Source organism: Antechinus flavipes, chromosome 5 (genome assembly GCF_016432865.1).
Source record: "Antechinus flavipes isolate AdamAnt ecotype Samford, QLD, Australia chromosome 5, AdamAnt_v2, whole genome shotgun sequence".
Lineage (NCBI taxonomy): Eukaryota > Metazoa > Chordata > Mammalia > Dasyuromorphia > Dasyuridae > Antechinus > Antechinus flavipes.
Genome location: NC_067402.1, coordinates 100,116,621 through 100,141,215, shown reverse-complemented (window position 1 = coordinate 100,141,215; position 24,595 = coordinate 100,116,621). Strand labels below are relative to the sequence as shown.

Here is a 24,595-nt window from a genome sequence, read left to right as displayed (position 1 = left end):
ATACACACACACATACACAGAGAGATACCAGGTAGCCAGATAGGGCACTATGACTAGACCACTAAATCTAGAGGCAGGAAAACTTAAGTTCACAAATCAGTTCCAACAGAGCAGTAAAGAACTGAACCAGCTACACCCAGGGAAAGAACTCTGGGAGATGACTATGAACCACTACATAGAATTCCCAAACCCTCTATTTTTGTCCACCTGCATTTTTGATTTTCTTCACAGGCTAATTGTACACTATTTCAAAGTCTGATTCCTTTTATACAGCAAAATAACTGTTTGGACATGCATACATATATTGTATTTAACTTATACTTTAACATATTTAACATGTATTGGCCAACCTGCCATTTGCTGAAAAATTACCTATGCATATATTTGTAAATAAAAAGCTATAAAATAAAAAATAATACTAATAGCTAACATTAAAAAAAAAAGAAGAAAAGAAAACTTAAGTTCAAATCTAGTTCCAGATTCTTACTTGGCTTTGTGATCCTGAACAAGTCCCTTGATTTCTGTTTATCTCAGTTTCCTCATCTTTAAAATGGGGATAATAATACCTATCTCCCAAGGTTATTGTAAGAATCAAATGATATTTGCAAAAAGTGCTTAGCATTGTGCCTAGCCCATAGTAGGCACCATATAAATGTTAGTTATTATTATTATTATTATTACTACTACTAATTTTATTATATAACCATTCCTAGACTTAAGGCCAGGGACCATCTCTTTATTTTCTCCTTCTCCACAGGTATAGCAATTCTCAATTTGTCTTTCATTTTTCACTTTACATTGGCCCTTAATGAACCCATTAGCCAATCGACACTTTTAATAGCTAGCACTTTGTCCTTTCTGGCTTACAAAGTACTTCACATATATTATCTCCTTTGGTGAAAAGCTATAAAAATGGGTGCTATTATTATTCCTGTTTTACAGATTGGACTCTAATGAAACATTAAGTGACCTGCCCAGGATCATGCTACTATTAAGTATTTGAGAGAAGATTGAAACTCAGGGCTTCTAGACTACTAAACTCATGTGTTCAATCACATTGTTGTTGAATTGTTTCAATCAAGCCTTACTCTCCACCATCCCACTGATTTCTTTATTTATTTATTTGTTTGTTTATTTTGGGCAGAGAAACTTGGAGTGATTTGCCATTTCTTTTTCCAGTTTTTGACAGATGAGCAAACTGAGACAAGCAGGGTTAAATAATTTGCCTAGATTCCCACAGGTAAAAAGAGTCTGGGGCTAGATTTCAGCTCAGGTCTTCCTGTCTTCAGAATGGGTGCTCTGTACATTATGTCATCTAGCTGCTCAATAACATTACAAAATCATTCCCTTTTTCGGACCTATCTAAACAGTTGAGCTTTCACTCAGACTAGACTTTTTATATGTCATTCGAATCCCAGATATGACTGTTTTCTCCCTTGTCTCACTAATAATAGGCCAGAAATTTGACCTGTAATGACATCGAGTTAGGCCAAAGGATTGATGTAAGCTGAGATAACTTTTGGCCTTTGCTGATTTCTCTGAGTGGAGTTGGGAAGGGTAACAGAGGGAACAGTGTCCTATGATCTTTGTGGCTCCCCTAGAGGGCACTTTCCTTACTCTTGGAATGTCTTTTACCACTTCTAAACCAACCTTCCATCCCTTCTCTTGTCAAAGGCATATTCAGTGCTCTGGAGCATTCCTGATTCATTCACCCTACTCCCTCACAGTAGTCCTGGACAAAGGGAGGAGATGTCTTAGTGATCTTAGTGATCCCAAGGACATCAAGGCTGAACTTCAGCTATAGTGCACTCAATTCCACTCCATTTCCAAGGTCATCTATTTCCTTACCAGCTACCAAACCACTGCCCTCAAACTCCAACCCTTCCTCCAGTTCCAGAACCATAGTCAAATTAGTCCATCTTTGCTGTAGGAAAAGGCAAGTCAATCCATCCTACTCCGTTTCCACCCTGTCACACAAATCCCTGTGTGACTTTCCAAGCTATGTGGCTTAGAACAAGTCAGTGTCTCTCAATCTCAGTTTCCTCTTCTGTAAAATGGGGGAGATACCACCTATCTGCCAGGATTTTGTGAGGACTAAATGAGATAGTCCACCATTTGTAAATCTTAAAGATATAGTGAGTTCCTTAGCAAAGAAAGCCCCCATTCCCTGCACCATAACTGGACTCCCTCCCTAATCCCATAGTTCTTTTTTCTTTCCATTCTCAGAACCAAATCCCTGCTATGGATCAAAATGCAAGTGAGGGGCTGTTGGACTAGAAGTCATCCAAGGGTATTCCCATGATGTCAGTGCCATTTTGCTTTCAGAAAGAAGCAAAATAGAAAGTGAAGATGGGATATAAAGTATATTAGTCCATTTTACCAGAGTAGAAACTACCTGTTTTCCCACAAAGGTAAAGTCCACAGAGAATGTCATCCTCCCACAAGAAATGAGCTAATTCGAAGGAAACTAATCAGAAAAGACCAGATATAGACACCAGTTACACATTTTTATGGATTCACATTCTGTGCAAAGATACAAATACTCAGTCACACTTCTGAAATGCTAATGAGTGTAGAAGAGGGACCACTCCTCCCCATTATAAGTTAGAAGCCCTATTAGAGTAGGAAATAGTGCATATGTGCTTGATAAGGATATGGATAAATATAAAGAAGAGGAGGAAGAGCTACAAATCTATGCCTGGCTCTGCTCACATTCAGTTCCATGGAGCCTAGCTGATTTATTCTGCTTCCATACTCCATCAGAGCCCAGAGTGGCTAAGGGGAGGAAGTCTGGAAGATCGAGTCCCAGATATTGTCAGAGCTTCCTTCATCATGGCTAATCATAAACTTTAGTACCCCATTCCTCTGCCATGGCAGACTTGGAATTAAAAGAGCATTTGACCCAATCCTTATTCCTTTGCTAGGGCATGAGGATTTGTGGACAGAATGACCACCACTCTACACTGTCAGAGTGGGATAAATTATTGAATGGGCTGGATGACCCACATTCCAATAGTGACTTGGGAGTCACGATTAGTCACATTAGGATAAACATTTTTCTTCCTCCAGTGTCAGAAGGTCAAGAGTCAAGTATGTCTGAGTCATACGTGGTAGACTTTCTCCTCCTCATCCCCATCTCTCAAATCCAGACCATGGTTCACATGGCCCAAGGTGTTTCGGCGAACAACCTCCCAGCCCCAGTGACTGGAGCTGCTCTGAGATGTAGTTCGGGATAAAGAGGGTGTTGGGGCTGCTAATGAGGCCTTCCCCAGGGTTTTACACTTCTGCTTGGATTGTAGCTTCTCAGATAGCTGTTCTTGTTCTGATTCATCTTGGTCAGATGACTTGAGGGCTTCTACATATCGGAGCACACGAAGAGGATTGTGCTCCTGAAAATCTTCAACCCTGCAAGGGAATAAATAGAAAGAATATGGTCATAGCATAGCAGGCTTGTGAGGGTTAAAGAGAAGTGCTATGAGGTAGAAGAGGGGATAGGGAGGAGTATAGAATGAGTAAGACTGAAGACTAGGATTAGTGAGAAATAGCAGCATAAGAAACCATTAGAATGAAAGGAAAATAGATTGGAAATAAGAGTGAAGAAAGGGATTATGGGGGAGGGAGACTGGAAAGAATTGGAAAGAAGGGTGGAAGACAGGAGGGTTAGGAAATTGAAAGAAAAACAAGTTTAAGAGTCTAGATGAGGTCAGGAGGACCAGAGTTCAAATCTGGTCTTAGACACCTGACCCATCCTAGCTGTGTGACCCTGGACAAGTCACTTAACCCCAATTGCCTCAGCAAAAAATAAATAAAATAATAGTAATAATAATTACAAAAAAAAGAGTCTAGATATGGAGGAAGCTAGGTGGCACAGTGGATAGAGTACCAGCCCTGAAGTCAGGAGGACCTGAGTTCAAATCTGACCTCAGATACTTAACATTTTCTGGCTGTGTGACCCTGGGCAAGTCACTTAACTCCAGTTGCTTCAGCACTCCCCCCCCCAAAAAAAGAGAGTCTAGATGTACAGATGCGGTAGTCAACCCAGCAGAGTATTATTGAGTGCTCAGTTTTAATTAGGGACCATAAACCCTAGATCAAATAGGAATGTGAATTAATAGAAAGTGAGTGGTACACACAGTTGCAAAGATATGTAAATACACAGATTTGCTCATATAGTCCTCACTCACATACTAACCAGACATTATCCCTAAACCACCCCCCTCCTAAGACTTCAGAACCCCAACTTTATAGAATGACTTCTCCCCCTAGTGGACCCAGGAGGAAATCTCATAAAAGGAAGTGGATGATCAGAAGGTAAGACTTTTGGGAAAGATGCTCACATATCCTATGTGGATATAAGGTTACCACACACACGCCCACTCACCGCAAGAACCATCGATCTCCAAGACCAAATTCTCTCCCACAGATCCCTGAGCGAGGCCATAGGCAGCGTGGTAGCTTTCTCTCCAACATTACTGTGGTGGCCACAACCTGTGTGGGGAAATTGGGGAGGGAAGAAAATTATCAAAAATAGACTAAATATCATACAAAATATAGCAGTAAAGATGAAATGGGAACAAATAAAATTTCATACAGATGGATATCCAGAAATAGGAGAAAGAGAGAAAATAAATCACACCTATTTAAAAGAAAATTTGGTGATCATTAGACTTCAATAAAAATCCACTAGTAAAAAACCCATTCCATATTTTACATGCTTTTAGGTATGTTTAGAGAAGTGACTTATGTAATTATAATATACTTAATTTCAGCAAAGAATTTAAATGAATCCTTATGCATGAAATGATTAAATGTGAACTAGTTAGAAATGTTATCTATTGAATTTATAGTTGGTTGGACATCTAAATCTTAAATTAACAAAATATTGACTAATGTCTCTATGTTAATCTGGAAGAAAGTTGTTACAGTTGTCTTTATTCTATTCAACAGTAGCAATGGATTAGATTTTTTTTTTAATTTACAAATATCAAAAAGTTGGAAAAGACAACAAATTTAAGAGAAAGAAAACTGAACCTTTGTTTTCCTCAGCTGTCATATGGGTTATGAGTTGATCAGGATGATCTTTAGGGTAATAAGTTCATAGATTCAGAACTAAAAAGAACCTTAGAGATCATCTAGTCAAACCCTGTTATTTTATCCACTGTTGTTCTTTGTTCTTGAAGTGATCCCTGACATTGGGAAGATGATGTCATCATTTTCAAGTAAATTGGATTTAAGTAAGGCAAGGAATCACAAGACTCACTTTTTCCTCTGGGCCAGCTGGGTCCTGTGGCAATGAGGTCATATAAGTGGAAGGTATGATATTTAAACCTGGATCTTTTAACATCAAATCAAGTACCATGGGTTCTTTTAATTTCTCTCTCTCTCTCTCTCTCTCTCTCTCTGTGTGTGTGTGTGTGTGTGTGTGTGTGTTCTTATTTATTTGAGATTCTCAATAGTTTGAAACCATAAGATTAACAAAGACCTGTAAAATCCAATTGCATGGTTACAAGAAATGGAGACTTCTATGGACTGTGGTTGTGATAAACATTTGGTGATTCTATGTAGCTAAAAGTCAAGAGTGTGATAATACCTATGAAAAAAGATGATAAAGTCTTAGGCTACATTAATAGAAGTAGAGTATTAGTGAAAGTCATCTATTAATCTACTACAACAATACATATAATCTCACTACAGTCTCTTCTGATCAGATGATACCTGAATTATTTTGTTCTGATCTTGATGGAATTATTTGATAGGAACACCACCTAGATGAAGGCAATCTGTATAGTGAGGGTTCTGTAAAATATCAGCAGGGAATGACTGAACAAAATAAAAATATTTAGCTTTAATGTTGTTGTGTCATTTCAATGGTGTCCCAACCCCATTTGAAGTTTTTCATGACAAAGATACCGGAATGGTCTACCATTTCCTTCTCAGCTCATTTTATTGGTGAGGAAACCAAGGCAAACAGGGTTAAATTAAGATTTGCCCAGGGTCACATGGCTAATAAGTATCTGAGGCTAGACCTGAGGAAGATGAGCCTTCCTGACTCCAGGCTGGCACTCTATCCACTGTGCCACTGACCTGAATATAGAGTGATTTTTCCAAGTGTATATTATATTATTATTATAATATGGTAATATTAGACACAAGAAATACAAATACAATTAAAACAAGAAAGGCAGTAACTGCCTTCAATATCTCATATTCTAATGGAAAAGGACAACAAATATAGTTAGGATCTTTAAAAAATTTAAGGCTTATCTATGGAAGAGAGAAGCATTGTTTTGGGCTTACGCCAGGAGACAGAAATAGAAGAAGTGAGTGTTGCAAGTTATAAAGAGGAAGATTTTAGCTACACATAAGGAAAAAGAAACTTTCTACTAACTAAATCTGTCTAGTCACAGACTAAAAAGGCTCAAATTCATCAGCAGATATATTTAAGCAGAGACTGGATGACTATAAAAATTATTCCTTCTTTAAGAAAGAGGTTGGATTAGATTACTCTTTAGGTTACTTCCAACTTTAAGATTCTATAATTGAAACAAATATGGACTTAGGGAAAATGGTGAGAAATACACAAATACATATCTGCTCCACCCTATTCTATACTTCTACTAGAAAGACAAATTCAAGGACAGGAAAAGAAAAGATTTTAAAAGAAAAAATAATTAGTTATGCTGGTCTCCCATTTCTTATCTCTTTCCTTGTTTCTTTTTCACCTCCTGCCCTCTTCTTTTTTTTCTTACCCCTTACACAATCTAGGCTTATTTGATAAATTTTATAAGCAATATTCCTTTTTCAGTAGGGAGGTGTCAAATATTTTGCTTGATACAAAAGTGTTCAAAATGTTTGGTCCTACTCTGGCTTTGAGATGCTATGGGAACTTAGGAATTCCTTTTTTGATCCTTACATTGGGTTAATCTAGAAACCAGTTTAAAATAATACATAGAATCCTAAGTAACTAACAATCAATCATATTGAAAGCACAATAGTAAAACTCCCCCTTTTACAGATCTCCTGTTAATATGCTCTCTCCCAAAAAAGACCTAACATTTATTTTATATTTATGTGTATTTATCCATCTTCTTTCTCATCCTCCCTCCATTTCTCTTCTTTCTGTTCTCTCTTTCTCTCCATCCCTCCTCTCTCCAATCTCACCTCTCCTTCTATTTTTCCTTTTCTTCTTCCTCCTTATTTTTTTTACTTCCTACTCCTCGTCCTCCTTTTTCTCTCTTTCTCTCTTCCTCTCTCTCTCTTCCATACACACACATACATGTGTGCATATGTGTGTGAAGATACAGATATATGTTATCACCCCTATTAAAACGTAAGATCCTTTACTGAAAAGTGCTTAGCATAGCAATGATATATATTAAGTAAGCACTATACAAGTGTTTGCTCTTATTAAGGGTAGAAATTGTTCCATTTTTCTTTTTGTTTCCTTAGCACTTAGAATAGTTTCTGACATGGACTAAGCCCTTAATGAATACTTATTTATTAATTGATTTAGAGTGCCACTAACATGATCTATGTCCTCCTCTCCCCTCAGATATGTCCTATTCAGTCAGCATTTATTTTGTGTTAACTGTGTATCAGGAACTATGCTAAACACTGGGAAAGCAAAGAAAGATAAAAATGAAGATCTTACCCTCAATAAACTCAATATTCAAATTGTAGGGGTGGGGGAACATGACAGAGTAAAATAGCTAAAAAGGAAAATAAAACCCGTTTGTACAAGAAATATACAGGGCAAATCTGGGATAATCTCAGAGGTTATCAACTTTCAAATTCTCTCCAGGTCCTTCACAACCCCTTTAGCATATCACCACCATGACTAAGATATCTCTAAGTTATAAGATATCACTCTCCCCTCAATGTTCTCCATCAACCAAGTACTTCTTGCTGTTATGATTTACCCTGAGGGGACTCACCTGGGCTCTCCAGAGCTCATCCCGCTCATGGGCCACCCGCCAGTGAGTATCTCCCATCATAGCAATGAAGAGGTTGAGCATCAGGAGGGCGGCGATGATGGCAAAGGCAAAGTAGACCACACTGTACATGAAGGGCAGATCCACATCATAGTTGGCAGGACCATCAATAATTGTAAGGAAGAGCTCAAAGGTGGTGAATAATGACATAGGATAACTGAAGAATTGGCCCAGCTGGTTTGGATTCTCCGTCTGAAAGATGATATAAAACGCTGCTCCACCCAAGGGAAAAGGGTGGGGAAGAAGATGGTTACCATAATAATCACAGGCCTGGGGTTAGCATACTCCCTATGGCTAATGGCTAATGATAGAGATAGTTATGTTGAGACTTTCCATGACTCTAATGAGGTACCCCACATTTGATACTAATGACTATGTTAATATTAGGGTTGACATGGTCCAGACTTGTGATATGATACAATACAATCATTTGGCACTAGGTTCTTTTTTTTTCCCCTGAGGGAATTGAAGTTAAGTGACTTACTCAAGGTGTCTAACTAAGAAGTGTTAAGGGTAGAAACTGTTCCATTTTTCTTCTTGTTTCCTTAGCACTTAGAATAGTTTCTGACATGGACTAAGCCTTTAATGAATACTTATTTATTAATTGATTTAGAGTGCCACTAACATGATCTATGTCCTCCTCTCCCCTCAGATATGCCCTATTCAATCAGTGTTTATTTTGTGTTAACTGTGTATTAGGAACTATGCTAAACACTGGGAAAGCAAAGAAAGTTAAAAATGAAGATCCTAACCTCAATAAGCTCAATATTCAAATTGTGGGGGTGGGGGAACATGACAGAGTAAAATAGCTAAAATGAAAAAAAAAAAAAAAACTCAGGTCCTCCTGACTTCAGGGTGGGTTCTCTATCCACTGCACCATCTAGCTGCCCAGGCACTAAGGTTCACATATTAAGGATCTGAAGAAGTGAAAATGACACTGTTGTATAAATAAATGATTGGATTGATTGTGTACTTTTGGGTATCATACCTTTCCTCTTTTCACTTCATACTTTTATTTGTGCATTTGTGGGGCAAGTGTGTGTTTACAGATATCAAAATGGGATGGGATAGACCAGAAATTATTAGTGGGTTGGAAGAAAGGGACATTACCAGAAGCAAAGCCCAGGATGACCACAGCCATCAGCCAGCAAAATCGTAATAGATCCCCGAAAAACATCTGCAGGGGTGAAGAAGAGAACGAAGAACTAAGTCATTTCCCAATAGTTGTTCCTTCCTGCCCCCCTCCCAACAGAGTGAGCGTATTCCTAGAGATCCACAGCCCCCAGAATAATTTAGCTTCTTTAACATGCCCTTTCTCCGAATCCCCTCCACCACTCGCTCTGCTTCTTTGGAATGGTTTAAGCAAGGAGAAGCAGTCCATACCAGAACTTGGAGCGGGGAACACTGACTGACCTTCTGGATCATGATGGTGAAGGGGCCCAGCATCTGGAATCCTCGGGCGAAGTACATCACATTGCACCAGCCAAGCACCAGGGCAAAAGACATGGGCACCACCTCCCCGGATGTGCTGGTGAGCCGCATCACCATGGTTACCAGCACCAAGCCGGCATAGATGATACTTGGGGAAAAGGAGGAAGAAAAACATGGAGCACACGTGAAGGGCTGGGCTGATAGACTGTGCAATTTGTATGAGACCCCCACCGTTCACACAGACTCACACACTCATACATTCAAATTTGGGTACCCGGGTAGCCTCACATAAATTCTCTAGCAGTGGAATTCCTCAAATTGGAGGTTAGCTGAGACCAAGAATACAGCACCATTAGCCTGGATGGATTCCAAGCGAGGGAGGGAGAGAGAAGGGACTCACATGATGACATGGAAAGGTCCCCCAAGGATGGTGCGTCCAAAGTATCGAGCAAACCCAACTCTGAAGATGTCCGGAATCTGAGGAAAAGATATTGATCATAGCAAAAGGGACAGTTCCTTTAAGGTTTCCACAATTCCATTGGAGAGTGGGGAAGGGCTTCTGCCAGTTTTCCCTTCTTCCCTCCCACTCCCTATAGCTTATTTTCTGAATAAGCCTCAGGGTACTGGAGAGAGCCCTCATGTCTGTCTGCTTAGAATCTAACTTTGCTTCCACTGCCAGGGAAGGAATCCAAGAAAGAAATGGGAATGCTACTTAGAGGCAGAAAATGAAGAAGGAATCAAAAGAGGATGAAGAATCCTCTTTTCTGATTCCCAAGAATCAAAATAATGGATGTAAAGGAGGGTGGGAGTGGTAGGGAAATTTCCTCAGATTCACCTTCCCTTGGAATCTACCTGCACATTCAGTCCTATAGCACATCCTCTGTTACTGGGGGCTCAAATCTGGCTCTCCTGACATTAATGCCATCACTTGTCCAGAACAAATGGTTAGGATAACCTTTTAGTGCTGCTAGACATGATCCTGTGGTGATGCCATAAATCTCACCTTCTAGCCAGTTTATCTCTATAGAGGGGGCTCCTAGTTCAAGAAAGAAAGGGGCAAGTCCTACCCTTTCCTTGCCCTCACTTAATATTTGGCACTGTTTTGTCCTCATCCCCTACCTTTTCTTGTCTGGGGGTAAAAGATCATAATGAATCAGAAATTGGGATAGAGCACAAGGAAGCCTACAAGACTTCTGGGGCTCATTGTGGGAGACCTGGCCCAACTACGATCCTTTCATCTGAGGAACTAAGCCATCCTCTGCCGACAACCTACCTCTGAGAGTAAAATGGCCACAGCTCCAATGACAGACATCAGCTCCCCAACCAGCCGAATATAATCCTCAGAAGTCACATAGGATTCCTGCAGGGAAATCAGGGTTAAAAGTTGGATGCAAAGTGGGAAGTGATCTCTTTCTGTGATGAAAATTACAGCATACTAACCCAGAACCTCTCCCAACCATCCTCAATTTTTTATGCCTGTTTGATTATCTTTGTGGGAAGGATTTTATATGCTATATATTTTATGTAAGCAAGTGTTTAAAGATAATGACTGAGCTATTCCTAACCAAGTTCATTGTCATTAATTTTTTTTTTACATCAAATAGGTTTGAGTATCCATGATCCTGTTATGAGCAGAGACCAGCCTAACCACATGCCAACTGTGAACCGCAAACTATGAACACTGGTCAGACACAAACAAAGCTTCTTAGGGCTTGGATGAGAAGATGAGGATCTCGATTTTCTCTCTGAGTGAGTCCCAAGTGAGAATACAAGCTAATCCTGGGTGAGGAAGGGACCCCAAGTCAGACGATGGATAAGTTGGAGTTTGACTCCTAGTATAGTGAAGGGACAAAACAAAGTGCAGGGGAAGAAATGAGCAGCAGAGCTTTTGGACCTGGGATTGGGAATGCATTTGGTAGTAGTGGTATGTGGGTCACTTAGGAGAAAATCAAATGATTTTTAATGAGGAAGAAAACTGTTCCTGGTCTCTCTAACTAACTCTGGAAGGATTACAAATTCATTACTTAGAGTGATAATAAATATAAATGTAAAAAGATTTTGAACTTTGAATAGGGTTCTTGAATACTTTGCCATTTTTATAAGAAATGTCCTTGTCTTTCCTCCTGCCAAAGACCAGATGGTTGAATGACTATTTCTCAAAGGTGCTGCAGAAAAAAAGCAGAAAGCATTTATTCTAATTTTGGGTTGGGCTTATAGTAGATGACATCTGAAGTTTCTCCCAACCCTGACATTCTAGCATACTATGAAAAACTTGGAGATTCTGGAGATACAGGCTAACAATTTCTTCCTGAATGAAGTAGACAAATAATAAGACTGAAAAGATAATGCAGACTTATCATATGTCAGAAAAAGTATAAATCTGAACCATGAAATGGATGGGATGGACTTTGGTATCTAAGATAGAGATATGTCGAATCAAATGAAAGCCTAAGAAACCACCTAGAGTTAGACTCAATACCACCTCTATGTCTTTAATGAAGTATTACGTATAATATATATATATATATATATATATATATATATATATATATATATGTATGTATGTATATAAAATCTAATGAAAGATTTAATTCCCTAGGACTCAAAGGCAACTAACTTAAGAATCACTGTCATATTAACTTGTTTACTAAAGAAGAGGGCCAGAGGAGGTTGTATAAAATAAAGGAAAAACTGTTTTCCTGAAGTTATAGCTATAAAAAAGAGTCCCATAGCCTTTAAGAATATTACCATTGTTTCCTTTTGCCCTCCCTTGATTCTGCCTGATTTGCAGGTTTTTACCCATCCCTGAGAGGAAAGAGGAACAGATGAAGGCTAGAGAAGAAAGATGTTTAGGGGAGGGTCTTGGAAGGGAAGGGCTAGAGAAGGAGAAAAACAAAGAGTCCATTTGGAATTCTAATTATTCCTTTTCAGAACAGAGGAAAAGAAGGGGATCCATATAGATAGTTCCAGATGTTTTTGTTAAGGAAATATGTCTGATAATAGTCAGTCCTGTTTCCCAAAGACCAAAAAATAATGAGATGAGATCCACTGAAAGATTGTGTCACTTTCTTAGGAATCAGGTCTTTGTCCACAGCTATTTATACACCAAAACCAGAACATATTCTCCCAAGAAATCTAAAAATATAGAAAGATGGAGAACATTCAGTACATAGACATAAACTCTTCCCTATGCCTTCATTCAACTTGTTCCATGTATCAGTCCAGCAACTTCATCTCCTATTCTCTTCATTTTCAGCACCCCTTCTCCTTAACCATCTATTCCTGTCTCTCTCTACTTGGGGATCTGTTTTGTGACAGCTTCAGTCCTTGTCCTCTCATATAATAAATCATTTGCTCTCAGGCCAGCCTTCCTGAAAAGTAATCAAAGCTACTTGAGGGCAAATCTGAGATAAATAAGAAATAATACCAACTATAGTTATCTAGAAAAATAATTATAGAGACACAAAGTTGATAAATTATTTTGAATATGTGAAAACAAGTCTCTCCCTGATTTTCCTATCAATGTGTATCTAACTACTTTTGATTCATAGTTCTTTCAGTACTTAAAGTATTTACAAAGAATCTATGTTCTCTTTTTGGAAGTAATCTCTCTCTCTCTCTCTCTTTTTTTTTTTAACTATTGACACACCTTTAAAAATTAGCTATAATCATTTAGCATACACTCAAACATCAACATGAGATATTAGGCATATGGTCATTGGGAAGGGACACATCACATGTTCTTATACAGACATTACCAATTGTTTCAATCTAGCTAACACTTTCATTCTCTCTGTCTCTTCTATTCCATCCCATTCTCTTTTTCTCGAAGATTCCTATGTAGGGAGGACATACAATCACAGAACCATAGAATCTTAGTATTGCAAGGGACTTTAAAGGTCATTGTATCCAAATTTCTATCCACAGAAGTCCCTCACAATGACAGGTGGTCTGACAGGTGAAAAGTTATTGCCATTGAGCTCATGTTGACAGTATATGCAGGAATGAATGAAAGATTATAGGGTATCTTTGTGTTGACTAGACACATCAGAAGTATATTCAAGCATGTCTAAACAGAATCTCCCTCCCTTGAAACAACAGAGTTCCCTTCTGACATCACAAAGGATTCATTCTCCTTAAAGTGTGTGCAAACATATATGTAGAACAGGTAAGTGGTGCAATAGATGGAATAGTGGGTATGTAATTAGGAAGACATCTTCCTGAGTTCAAGTTCAGCCTCAGACACTTACTAGCTGTGTGATTCTAAGCAAATTATTTAACCTGTTTTGCCTCATTTTTCCTTATTTGTGAAATGAGCTGAAGAAAATAGCAAATTCCTTCAAGATCTTTACCAGGAAAACCCAAATGGGGTCATGAAGACTAAGCTAAAGCAGCCCAAGAGCATACAAGTTTAATATATTTTGCATAGTAATTTGGAACCATAAGTGTTTTCATATCTATTATCTCATGAGATCTTCCCAAAAGTCCTATTAAATTTCATTACTATTACTCCTATCTCTAAGAAAAGAACATCAAAGTTTTGGGGGAGCTAAGTGATTTATTCTAGGTGGGATGGGTGGATAATAATTGGACTCAGACCTTAGTATTGGGGTTTCAAAACCATTACCATATACCCACTACAGGACAGAACAAAGGGAGGGGAACAATCCTTTTATTAAATGCCTCTTATGTGCCAGGCACTATCCTAAGCTCTTTATAAATACTAGCTCATTTGATCCTCCCAAACAACAAGTAGGTGCTATTATGATAGCACTTCATAGAACAGGTGAAGAAACTGAGGCACACAGAAGTTAAGTGATCAGGGTCAGAGGGCACACAGAGCCAGAAAATGTCTGAGGCTGGATTTGAACTTAGATGCTACTGCCTCCCGGTCCAGTGTTCTATCCACTGAAGAAATACATCAAACAAAAGATGATCTGTAAGATGATCTGTAGAATGGACCAGAAGTCCATTCTATTTCCATGACTACCATGTCTCAATGTCAGTGGTTCTTGATTATGAAGCTGGTGAGGATGTGAAAATAAAGACTTTCAGAAATATCAGAATAATCGATCTGGGACTATCAGACAGACATATACTCAAAATTCTTTCTTCCAGAAATCTTTCTCCCTCAAATGTATTAAGCTAGTCATCCTTCTATTTAATTAAAGCTATCCTTTAACAAATTCTTAAGAATCACAAATCCCATTTGATCTTATCCAATCCCGACCCTCCAATTTTTCTCTGGCTTAGTTCCATTAATTATCCCCTCTCTCTAGGACCTTCATTTTCACCACTTCCAGTTCCTCTTTCTTTTGCTATTTTGGAGTCATTGTCAAAAGTGACCCCTGGGCCTCCATTACCTACTAGAGGAATGAATATTGGACCTAACTTTTTGGGCCACTTCATTTTTTTTATCTTTAGCATCCTAACCTTCTTTCCTCATCTCTCCATCCCTCTCCCAGGGACAGGTACCTGAAGACATTTTTCTTTGAAGAGAGTCATGTCTCGCGAACTGGTTTGGTTGTCATTTCGAGGCTTGAGAGGACGGTAAACACAACACATGGTGAAGCAAATCATGTAGAGAACATAAATGGCACCCAGAATGTAGAAGTATGGTCTCCCAAACCTGTTCCACTTAAGGTTCACCAGTTCCTTCACAGGAGTCTGGTCTAGGATCTGGCGGGCCTGGTAAGAAGGAGCAGATGGCCACTGATTCAACTGTAGATGGGGGAGGATACTAACAACAGAGCATAAGGCTCATTCTTGCCAAACCCTACTCAAAAGTTCCATCTAACTTTTTTCTCCTTTATTTCATTTCCTTCACACAAATATATACTCAGTTTTCACCTTATTCATTTACATTCATTGATGTATTGCTTTGTAAATATTCTTATGTCAACTCAATTAGCAAAATCGCAGAAAGGATAATAACAATAATAAAATCCCATTTATAAGACAATTTAAAGTTTGTAAAGTGTTTCATATATGTATTTCATGTGGTTCTCTCTACAACCCTATTTCATAAGTGAGGAAACTAAGTTTTATGATAATTAGCCAGGGTCCGTCAGCTACTAAGTGTCTGAAGGAGGATCTGAACTCAGGATGCCCTGATTCCAGATTCAGTATTCTATTCACCACACCACCTGGTACATAGAGCACAGTGTTAAATCACAGGCTACAGAATCAAGGAAGGGAAGAAAATACCATGACAAGGGATGAGGATATGGGGAGGGTAGTGTAAACAGATGGCTGACCACATAAACAACCATGTCAACTTACACTATACTCCCAACATCATTTTACTGATCATCCACTGAACTTCTTGAGGTTTCTCACCACCCTTGATTACTTCAAAATCTATGGTGATGATTTCTATAGCTCTTGGGCTTCTTTTTTTAAATTTCTTTAACTCTCATGGTCTTCATTGCCATTCTACTTTAGACATCTATAATCACTATCACATCCTGGACTTTTTCACTCACATTTAAGAGAAATGGGACTCTTGAGATCTTTTTTTCTTAACCTAGCATTCTATCCTTCAATTCTCACATTCTTGCACCTTTTGAAAGGTTATCTCAAAATTATTCTCCTGTACCAAGCCTTACTGCCTCAACTTCTCCTATTCTTTCAGTCTATCAATTCCTTCCCAGTTTAATTTACCTTATGACCCAGGATGGACCACACTCTTTCCAAATATTCTGGTCAGCACCTTAGGAGTCCTTCTCTGTTATCATGCTTACCCCAATCCTGGATAGATTACAAGACCCGTTTTTTTAATTCCCCACCCACAGCTAGCAATTGTTATAGATGTTATAAATGCATAAAATCTTCCACAAATTTATGTTATTTAACTTCAGTGAAGCCTCTTAGACAATATCTCTATATATTTCTAGTTGATTCACTATTACATTTCTTTTATTGTCTAACATCAAATATTTTTCATGCTCCTTCAGTGTTTAATATACCTCCATTCTACTTATCAAGATAATCATCCTTCTATTTAACTAAGATCCTCCTTTAAGAGCTTGTCTCCTTTCTAAGAGCCACAAATCCCATCTGATCCAATCCTGGCCCTTCAATTTTCTCTCCTGTCTTGTTCTATCAATTACCCACTCTCTCCAGGACCCTCAGCTCCATCACCTCTAATTCCTCTTTCACTTTTACCTGTATTAAAATCATTTCTAATTAGGGTTTCTCTGTCCTAATATGTTGTTAGTAACATTTATTTATTCCTTCAAGCTCCTTCCCATCTCTTTATTTATTTTTGTAAAAGAATATATTTTGAAAGAAAAGAATATTTTTGTAGTCAAATGTTATGAAAAGTCTGCGCTCCTCTCATTCACTCTTCAAATATTTGCAGTCTGACTTCTCACCCCACCATTCATTCATTTGAAACTACTAGTTCAGTGACTGCCAATGGGACCCACTTAATTGGCAAATTCCATAACCTTTTTTGAGTTCTCTCCTCTATGAAGTATTTGATGCCATTTGCCATTTTTTTTTTACTTTTCCTTTCCCAAGTACTTTTCTTGATTTGTTTGATATGTCATAATTTCCTCTTATTTCTTTTACAGATTTATCTCTAGTTCCTTGAGAGATTTTTATTTTTCTTTCTTCATCCTCAATGTAGGTGTTTGGTCCTTGGCTACTGTCTCCCTTAATAATTGCTAATATTATTAGTAATAATAGACAACTGTCATTTCTTTTTGGAGAATTTCCAAATCCATTTTCAATTTGCTGAATTACAGATTTAGCATTCCAGCTGCCTATTTAACATCTTCACCTGAATGTTTCAAATTTAGCATGTCCAAGATGGAGCTTATCATTTCTTCTTCCCCACAATGCCCAAAGTCTACTCTTCTGCCTTTCCTATCTCTGTAAACAACATCACCAGTGATCCAGATTCCAACCTTTCAGTGGTCTTTGCTTCTTCTTTCTCTCTCAATTTCTACAACCAATTATTCATCAATTCATCAATTCTCATACATTTGAACCCTTACCTGACGGTTCTTGGTGGAGACAATAAGTTCCAGGAAGGATAATTCATCTCCCCAGGAATCGATGTCCGTGAGATCATACAACGTGGAGGACAATGGGCCATGTGTCCATTGGATATATTTGCGCTTTTGCATCAGATGGTGAAACATCTTATAAGGGGAAGAATAGCATGGAGGTCAGATTTGGAGAAAGAGCAGAAGGGACAGTACATCGAGAGCCATTTGGAAGACAGTGGGAGTGAAATCTGGGAGTAAAAGGATTCTCACTCACACAGAAATCTTGGATTCCTTTCCTTTTTCCCTCCAGAGATTCCCTCTAAATCTCTGAAAGAGCAAAGGAGAGGAAGGGATGGAAAGATAGTGGTTTGTTTGTGACAGACCCCCTGATTTGTGACCTTCAAGTTATTAGTGTTTAAGGGTTCAAATTAAAAGGTTAGGAATAAAGTAGACAGCAGTTTGAGGAGAAAAGTCATTTGTGAGGGTCAAGGTTTAGGGGTGAATTCCTATTTCTCACCACAGTATTGCCTTCCACACCAGCTAACTTGAAGGGAGTGAGGCCCTGGTGGTTAGAGATGTGCTCAAGTGGCTGTAGATGACTCCCATGGCTATCATAGGATAGCAATACATTGTACATCTGGCAGGCAAGATTTTTGCCAGGTTGCAGGACTAGGATGTGCAGCACTGTGTTTCCTGGTGGGGAAGATATGGGACATTAGGAAAATCATTGCACTTCCCACTGCTGTGGGAGAAAAGTGGATTCACAATCAGAATTGATGAGAAACCTGCTTCATCAAGTCCAGCTCTTTCACCATAAACGTGGCCCTGCAAAGTCATTTTAAGTTTCTCTTCCTCAGTTTCATGATTGGTAGAAGCAGAGAGTTGCCTAAATGTCCTTTATACATGGCATCCCTAAATGCCTTTTTTTAACCCATCCAGCCTTTCATGCCAAATCCACTGTAGCTCCTCAGTGGTTAAGTGAAGGAAACATTTATTATGTCCCTACAGACACTGATTTAAGTGCTAATAAATGGGCTCCATGGTTCTCTACAGATACTTTCCCCAGCTATAGGTTTTCCTCCCAGCCTTTATTTTCTACCTGCACCTCTTACCCAAGTGATCCTGGGCTCTGATGTTGGCTCCAAACTCAATAAGTAGGCGGACGATCTCCTCATTGCCCATACAAGCAGCAAAGGACAAAGGATGCTCCCCTAGGATGGAGGGAAAAAGATGATAAAGCTGTTAGTCAAACCAGGGATAGGGGAATGGGTATGAATAGAAGTATCTAACTGGTTTGGGCCAGCTTGAGCCTCCTTTCTGTATATCTGTCTGTTGCTCTATGCATAGCTACCAATAAGAGAATGGATCTGATGGAAGTCAGAGGTGTAGTATGGAAAGGAAGAATGAAAAGCAGAGGTTATATTCAGTGTGATAGAAAGGGACTCTTCAGTCATGTAGCTTAGGCTCTGGAGAGAATGATTATGAAAAAAAGGATAATGAGCATATTTTCCTCTTCTCCAATATATCTTCCACATTTCCTACTCAACTCCCTTGATTTCCTCCTTTCATTAGCCGTGACTCTTACCAAAGTAGAAGAGTTTATTTTGATGAAAGGCTTTTCCAGTAACTCGGGCAGAAACATTGGCTCCATGGGCCAGCAGGGCCCTCACCAAGTTTGTATTTTGGTTCACAGTAGCCATATGAAGTGCTGTTTGGCCTGTGCAACAAGAATATTTCATCAGCCTTGGGAGAGACTCTGTCTGGAACTGTCCTCCCAGTAAGATACTCCTATGAATGGCCATTTCTACTCTGAGATACTTTCAGACATAATATGGGACACTTTTAGTCATGAGGACAATCTATCCCTTCCACTGGAAACCTTTATGAGACCAACTATCTTATCTTGATTTCTGACCTATGAGATCTCTTCGTCTTATATCATAGAGAGAATTACCTTTGGGAGAGATCCAAGAGGATGTAATCATGACCTATCCCAACCTCTCATCAACATGTAGCCGCAATAACTGAAGGGAATGGAAGATAACTGATAGTTGGAGATGAAAGCAGTGAGAGGTAAACCATGAAATCACCACAATCATGAGGCTGATTCCAAATCTCAGGTTCTTTCCTACTCCTGTATTTCACTACTCCTAACAATTCCAATCATCAGAGGCCTTTTTTAGGGACAAGTCTAAATCTCTGCCAATACCATGCCTTATAAATCCCCCATTCTCTCCCCATAGCTTTCTAGTCCCTCCTCACAGGTTTCCTTTGCTCCGCCCCTTCTTCTTACCTGCATACAGTTCAGAGGTCATTGGTTCATTCACCAGTTCAGGAGCAACTTCCATCAGCAACTTGGCTGCCTCCAGGTTGTCATAAAGGGAAGCAATATGTAGTGCTGTCTCCCCCAGGGCCCCTGGGGTTAGGTGGGGGAGAGACAGGAAGGTCAAACATATCCTAGAGAAGGGTCCCATGCTGTCAGGGTGGGGTCACTAGGAGGAGTATACAAGGTTGTAAAGCTCAAGGCAAAATAAATAAACAAATAAAACCATTTCTTCTGCCCCCTTTTCATCCTTCGTCTTGCCCACCTCTTTGATGAATATCACAGGGACCATCCAGAATCAACTTCTTGAGGGTGCAGAGATCATTCTCCTTGGCTGCCTTAAGTAGGGGAGACTCCCAGATCCTGAGGCAAGAGAGATTTCAAAAAGGGGAAGAAGGGAAAAAATGAGACAGGCAGAGAGAAATAGGGAAGTTGAACAATTAAGAAAAAGATAATCAGAAAGACAGACAGACAGATGTAGCAAGATAGAGAGATAGATGAAGAGACAGAGAAAGAGAAACAGAGTCAGAGAGTTAGAGAGAGGTGACTGAATAGAAAGATGTAAATCCTTCCCACACATTTACATGCATACACATAGATGTGCCCATGTATACCCAGAGACTATTTCTGTGAGAAGTTATATAGTCAATGTAAGTGAGTTGTTGTTTTTTATTTGTTTTATTTTTTCTTTAAATTTTGTTTTTCATTCATTTATTTATTACTGAGCTAGCTAAATTAATATAATCTCATTCTTTGGAAAGGACCTCTAAAATAGCCTCCTGAAGCAGACTGTCACCAAAGTAGACAGGAAAAGCCTGAAATGCTTTTACTTTAAGAATGAGAATGCAGTTTGTATTAAGACCAAGACTTTCTAAATATGAAGACAAAGGAAAAATAAATTAAGTGCTTAAGAACTACAAAGGAGAAGTACTTTCAGAAAAAGGTGGTCTGGGAGTAGGGGTGAGTTGAAGGCTGGGGAGTAAAGGTCTACATGTTAGGTTCTTATCAGGCTAGAGAAGCCTTTTGTCTAGCGTGCAGTATGTTTTGCAAAATTATGTAGAAGAATGCTGCTGCAGAGTAACCCTAATTGCCAAATCTGGAGAGATTCAAGCTCCAGGTTATACTAAATAACCTCTGAGCTTCTTTCTAAACCTGAGTATCTACAAACCTACAAAAACATAGAAATTGGGAAGACTGACGAGGATGAAACTCTCAAAAACCTTTGGGTGGAGTTAGAAACCAGTATCTTTGCCAAAAAAAAAAAAAAAAAAAAAAAAAAAAAAAAAAAAAAAAAAAAAAAAACAAGGGATCACAAAGACTTGGAAGCAACAACAGAGAACCTGCGTTCAAATCCTGCCTTGGAGTCGATTTCCCTTGGGACAAATAAGTCATTTCACCTCACTAGATCTCAGTTTTCTTTGTCTACAGAATGAGGAATTGGGTTGGGTGGTCCCTAGGTCCTTTCTGCCTTTAAATCTAGGAACCTCTGACTCTGCAATCTGCCACAGACCATTATATGATTGTGACAGATAACTGGACAATGAGAACCCAGCCCTGAGGAGTGTGAGCATGTGCAGCGAGCAAGCCCAAATATTCTGCGAACCAGTCATTTGGCCCATTCCCTTTAGAATCGTAGCTATTATAATTATTTATTATTAATATTATTATTAAATCAGAAGCAGTGTTGTCTGGTGGATAGTGAGGCAGCTTTACCTAATACTGGAACCCTGAATAAGTCACTTAACTTCACAATGTTCCCCCAGGCTACTTACAAAGAATCTGAACTACATTCCAAGCAGTTGTCACTGAGAATTTTTCTGTACTAATGAAATAATAGGTCTGGTCTTTAAAAATAAAAATTAGGATTGAATGAATAACTAACTATTGACCCAGTTCTGTTTCTCCCGGATTCCAGTCTCTCTTCTTCCTTCAAGGATTTTTTATATCTTGAGAGCAGGAATTTTCTTATCCTACCTTGTCTCTTTTTCTACTCCCTTTCTAAATTCTAGGGGCTGGCTCTGGGCTGGTGACAGGGAGAGCCGGCTGTGGTTAGAGGTGAGCTTTTCTCTCCCAGTCTGTGCTTCTTAAACTTGTTTGTTCCTCTCTCAGCCTTGACTTGAGCCAAACAAGACAAGACCACAGCTTGCCCCATCAGATGAGGTGAGACAGTGGTGGGCTGCGAAGACAAACACTGGCTCTGACAGCAGGAGGGGCGCTTAGGTGATTACACAGCATGAGGTGGCTGCTGCTTGCCAGCTTCCAGGAGGAAAGGGCATTTTCAAAGTCAACAGTTCAGGGCTCAAGAACTGCCTTGGAGAGACTCCAGATATCTGGAAATCAAGGCTCAGAGATCAGATATCCAGAAGATCATGGGACTTCACTTCTTCCACTTAAAAAACACTCACCTCATGCCTTCCCCCATTCCTAATTTTGTGATTCAGCAGTTCAGGCTCTTCCTTCTTTACCTGACAGCCTAGGTTAGAAATAAGGAGCCCTTTAGTCCTTAGCCACAATCCTGCTAATGGCTAGTCCCTAGCCTGGAAGCTCAGTTTCTCCATCTTCCAATTTGAGAGCACCATAAGTCTGAACAGATATAAAGCTAAGCTAGAGCTCTTAGCTTTATTCTCAGAACTGAGTCTGAATTGAAAGGTCCAATCCCTGCCAGTGGGCTGGAACCTCCCAAGTAACAGATTTGTCTAAATCCCTGTATCACAAGGCACGGCCTAAATTCAAGGGGCTACTATCCCTTTAGAAACAAATAAAAGACTCAGACAATGAAAGCCTAGCTTAATATTATCCTGAAATCTCAAATCGCTGACTCTTTATTGATCTTTTGCATTACAGATTAACATAAAATGACTAGAAAATCTGTGTCTTTACTAGCCCCCATTCCACAGGAGACAGATTGACAAACTAGGGTCAACTCTGGACCTTGAGACAATGTGTTCTCTCCCTTTCACACACACTCACTTGCTCAATCCCATACATACCATTGCCCTCCTCCCCCCACTGAACTTGTTGCATAGCCTCCTCCAAGATACCCTGTCCCCCTCTCTTCCTTCTTTTCCCCAGCCTGGCCCACTTGGGCTCCCCTCAGTCCTTACTTCAAAGAAGGTTATCAGAATGGTCACTGGTCACTGCCCTGTGCTCTTTCTGGAACTCAAAACCTTCCCTAATGCAGTCCTGCTGCTGAGTAAACACCTGAAATCTTGTCCCAGGAGGCAGCTCCTCTCCTACTCCAGGTAATGCAGGAGGGGAGTGAACCAGCCAAACCAGAGAGGTGGGAGGGCAGTGACGGGGAGGAAGCCGATTTCTCTGCTGAGGCAGTAGCAGGGATGTGGATTGGCAGAGGACTAAACCACGGGGGATCTTACCTCTTCTGCTGCAGCATGTTAGCTTCATCCAGGCTCTGGGTCCATAGCTGCTCCTTAAGCATCCAGGTTCTGAGAATCTCCCTAAAGTGAGTCCAAGTTCCCCCCATCTTGAATGAAGAACCTCCCATCTTCCTTCCACTCAGGACCAAACGTTTAAAGGAATGTCCTAGGGAGAATTGACTGGGAGGCTCTGAGGGGACCAGAGCTTCTGGTCCCACGACAGGGTCAGGAGCCTGTATGGGATGAGTTCAGGAGACTTGCAGCTGTACAGCAGGGGAGAGGAGGAGGGAGGAGCTAGAGCTCTTTATAGGGCTGAGCCCCCAGTGCCCAGAATCCAGCCCTATACCTGAGGCAATTGTGGAGGGAGAGGGAGGGGATCAGGTGTACTGACCGTGGGACCTAGGCTAGGATAGGAAGAATGGGATAGGGGGAGGGTAATAATGGGGAGGGACAGACATAGTCTAAGTAGTTGTGAGGGACAGGCAATAGGAAAGATAGACAAGACTAAGAAAAGGCCTCTAGGGGAAGGGACCATCAGAAGTATTTGACCCAACTACCCCTTGCGTCATATCATCTTCACTCCCATCTCATCCCCTTTGCCCTTGCCTCCTATGTCAACTTTGCTCCACTCCCAGTTGCTTTTCCTCCCTTATTTCCCATTCTTTTTCTGGAGTCTGAATTCAACTCTGGTTTTGTTACTCTTTACCTATGCAATCTGAGACAAGTTAATTCAACAGTCTGTGCTTGAGTTTCCTGGAAAATGAGGGGATCAAACTAGATAATCATTAAAATCCCTTCCAGATCTGAGCCTATGGTCCTGGGCTTTTTTTCTTTCCTGCCTCATCCTCTAGTCCTTTGAATGCAGGACTTGGGCTAGATCGTTCTTTCACACGCCTGGAATCAGAGGGAGACGGCACCCACTCCTTTCCCTGCCAAAGCGTGGACAGACCCGGACAGGACGAGAAGTTCAGGCAAAGGCAGACAGTAGGGACTGAGTCAGAGAAAGATTTCAGCAGCTGTTTATAAATGGCCCACTGGATGCAAGGCTGTGCTAGGTGCCTGGGATGACAGAAATGGGAGAGCGCCTGTCCTCAAGGAGCTTACATTCTATTGGAATAGAAGCATGGGGCTTGAAGAGAAAATAGAGATTAATTTATCCATCTTGTTTTATGGATTAGGGAACATTTAGGGCAAGGAAGGTTAAATATTTCTTGGGATTTAAACAAGGGTCGATCTCCAAATTTCCCCATGCTTGTTTTTTATTGCATTAGCACTTGATCTCTGAGAAAGATGTTCTCCAGAAGCAAGAAATTAAGGGCAAAATCAGAAGGGATTGAGGTTAAATTCTCCTATGTCATTTTAGCATAATAACACCTTGCACGTGCGTAACTTTTTGACCTTTTCAAAGCATGGTTAGATCTATAATTTTATTCTAACAACAATCCTGCAGACGGTATGTGAAGTTGGGGGTTGGGGATA

The 24,595-nt window shown here is 39.9% G+C and overlaps 1 protein-coding gene across 1 annotated transcript; it reads right to left on the bottom strand.

Moving 5' to 3' along the window:
- Positions 1-2,451: 2,451 nt before the first annotated feature.
- Positions 2,452-23,223, bottom strand: TRPV5 (transient receptor potential cation channel subfamily V member 5). Its single transcript, XM_051962388.1, has 15 exons — positions 23,117-23,223; positions 20,008-20,105; positions 19,713-19,835; positions 19,005-19,136; positions 18,532-18,630; positions 17,937-18,112; positions 17,426-17,572; positions 14,898-15,110; positions 10,696-10,782; positions 9,823-9,899; positions 9,405-9,570; positions 9,102-9,168; positions 7,935-8,203; positions 4,382-4,488; positions 2,452-3,405 (listed from the first exon to the last, which is right to left on the bottom strand). The coding sequence occupies exons 1-15, from the start codon at positions 23,221-23,223 to the stop codon at positions 3,102-3,104; spliced, it is 2,172 nt and encodes a 723-aa protein (XP_051818348.1). The 3' UTR covers positions 2,452-3,101.
- Positions 23,224-24,595: the final 1,372 nt, after the last annotated feature.

Bases quoted from the DNA above. Each gene is read 5' to 3' on its own strand.
- TRPV5 (XM_051962388.1), bottom strand. From the start codon at position 23,223: ATGGGGGGAACTTGGACTCACTTTAGGGAGATTCTCAGAACCTGGATG. The intron at 9,571-9,822 runs GTGAGTCCCTTC...CTTTTCCCCAAG, and splicing joins GGACCTTTCCATGTCATCAT to TATCATCTATGCCGGCTTGG. The intron at 4,489-7,934 runs GTGAGTCCCCTC...TTCCCCACACAG, and splicing joins ATGAGCTCTGGAGAGCCCAG to GTTGTGGCCACCACAGTAAT.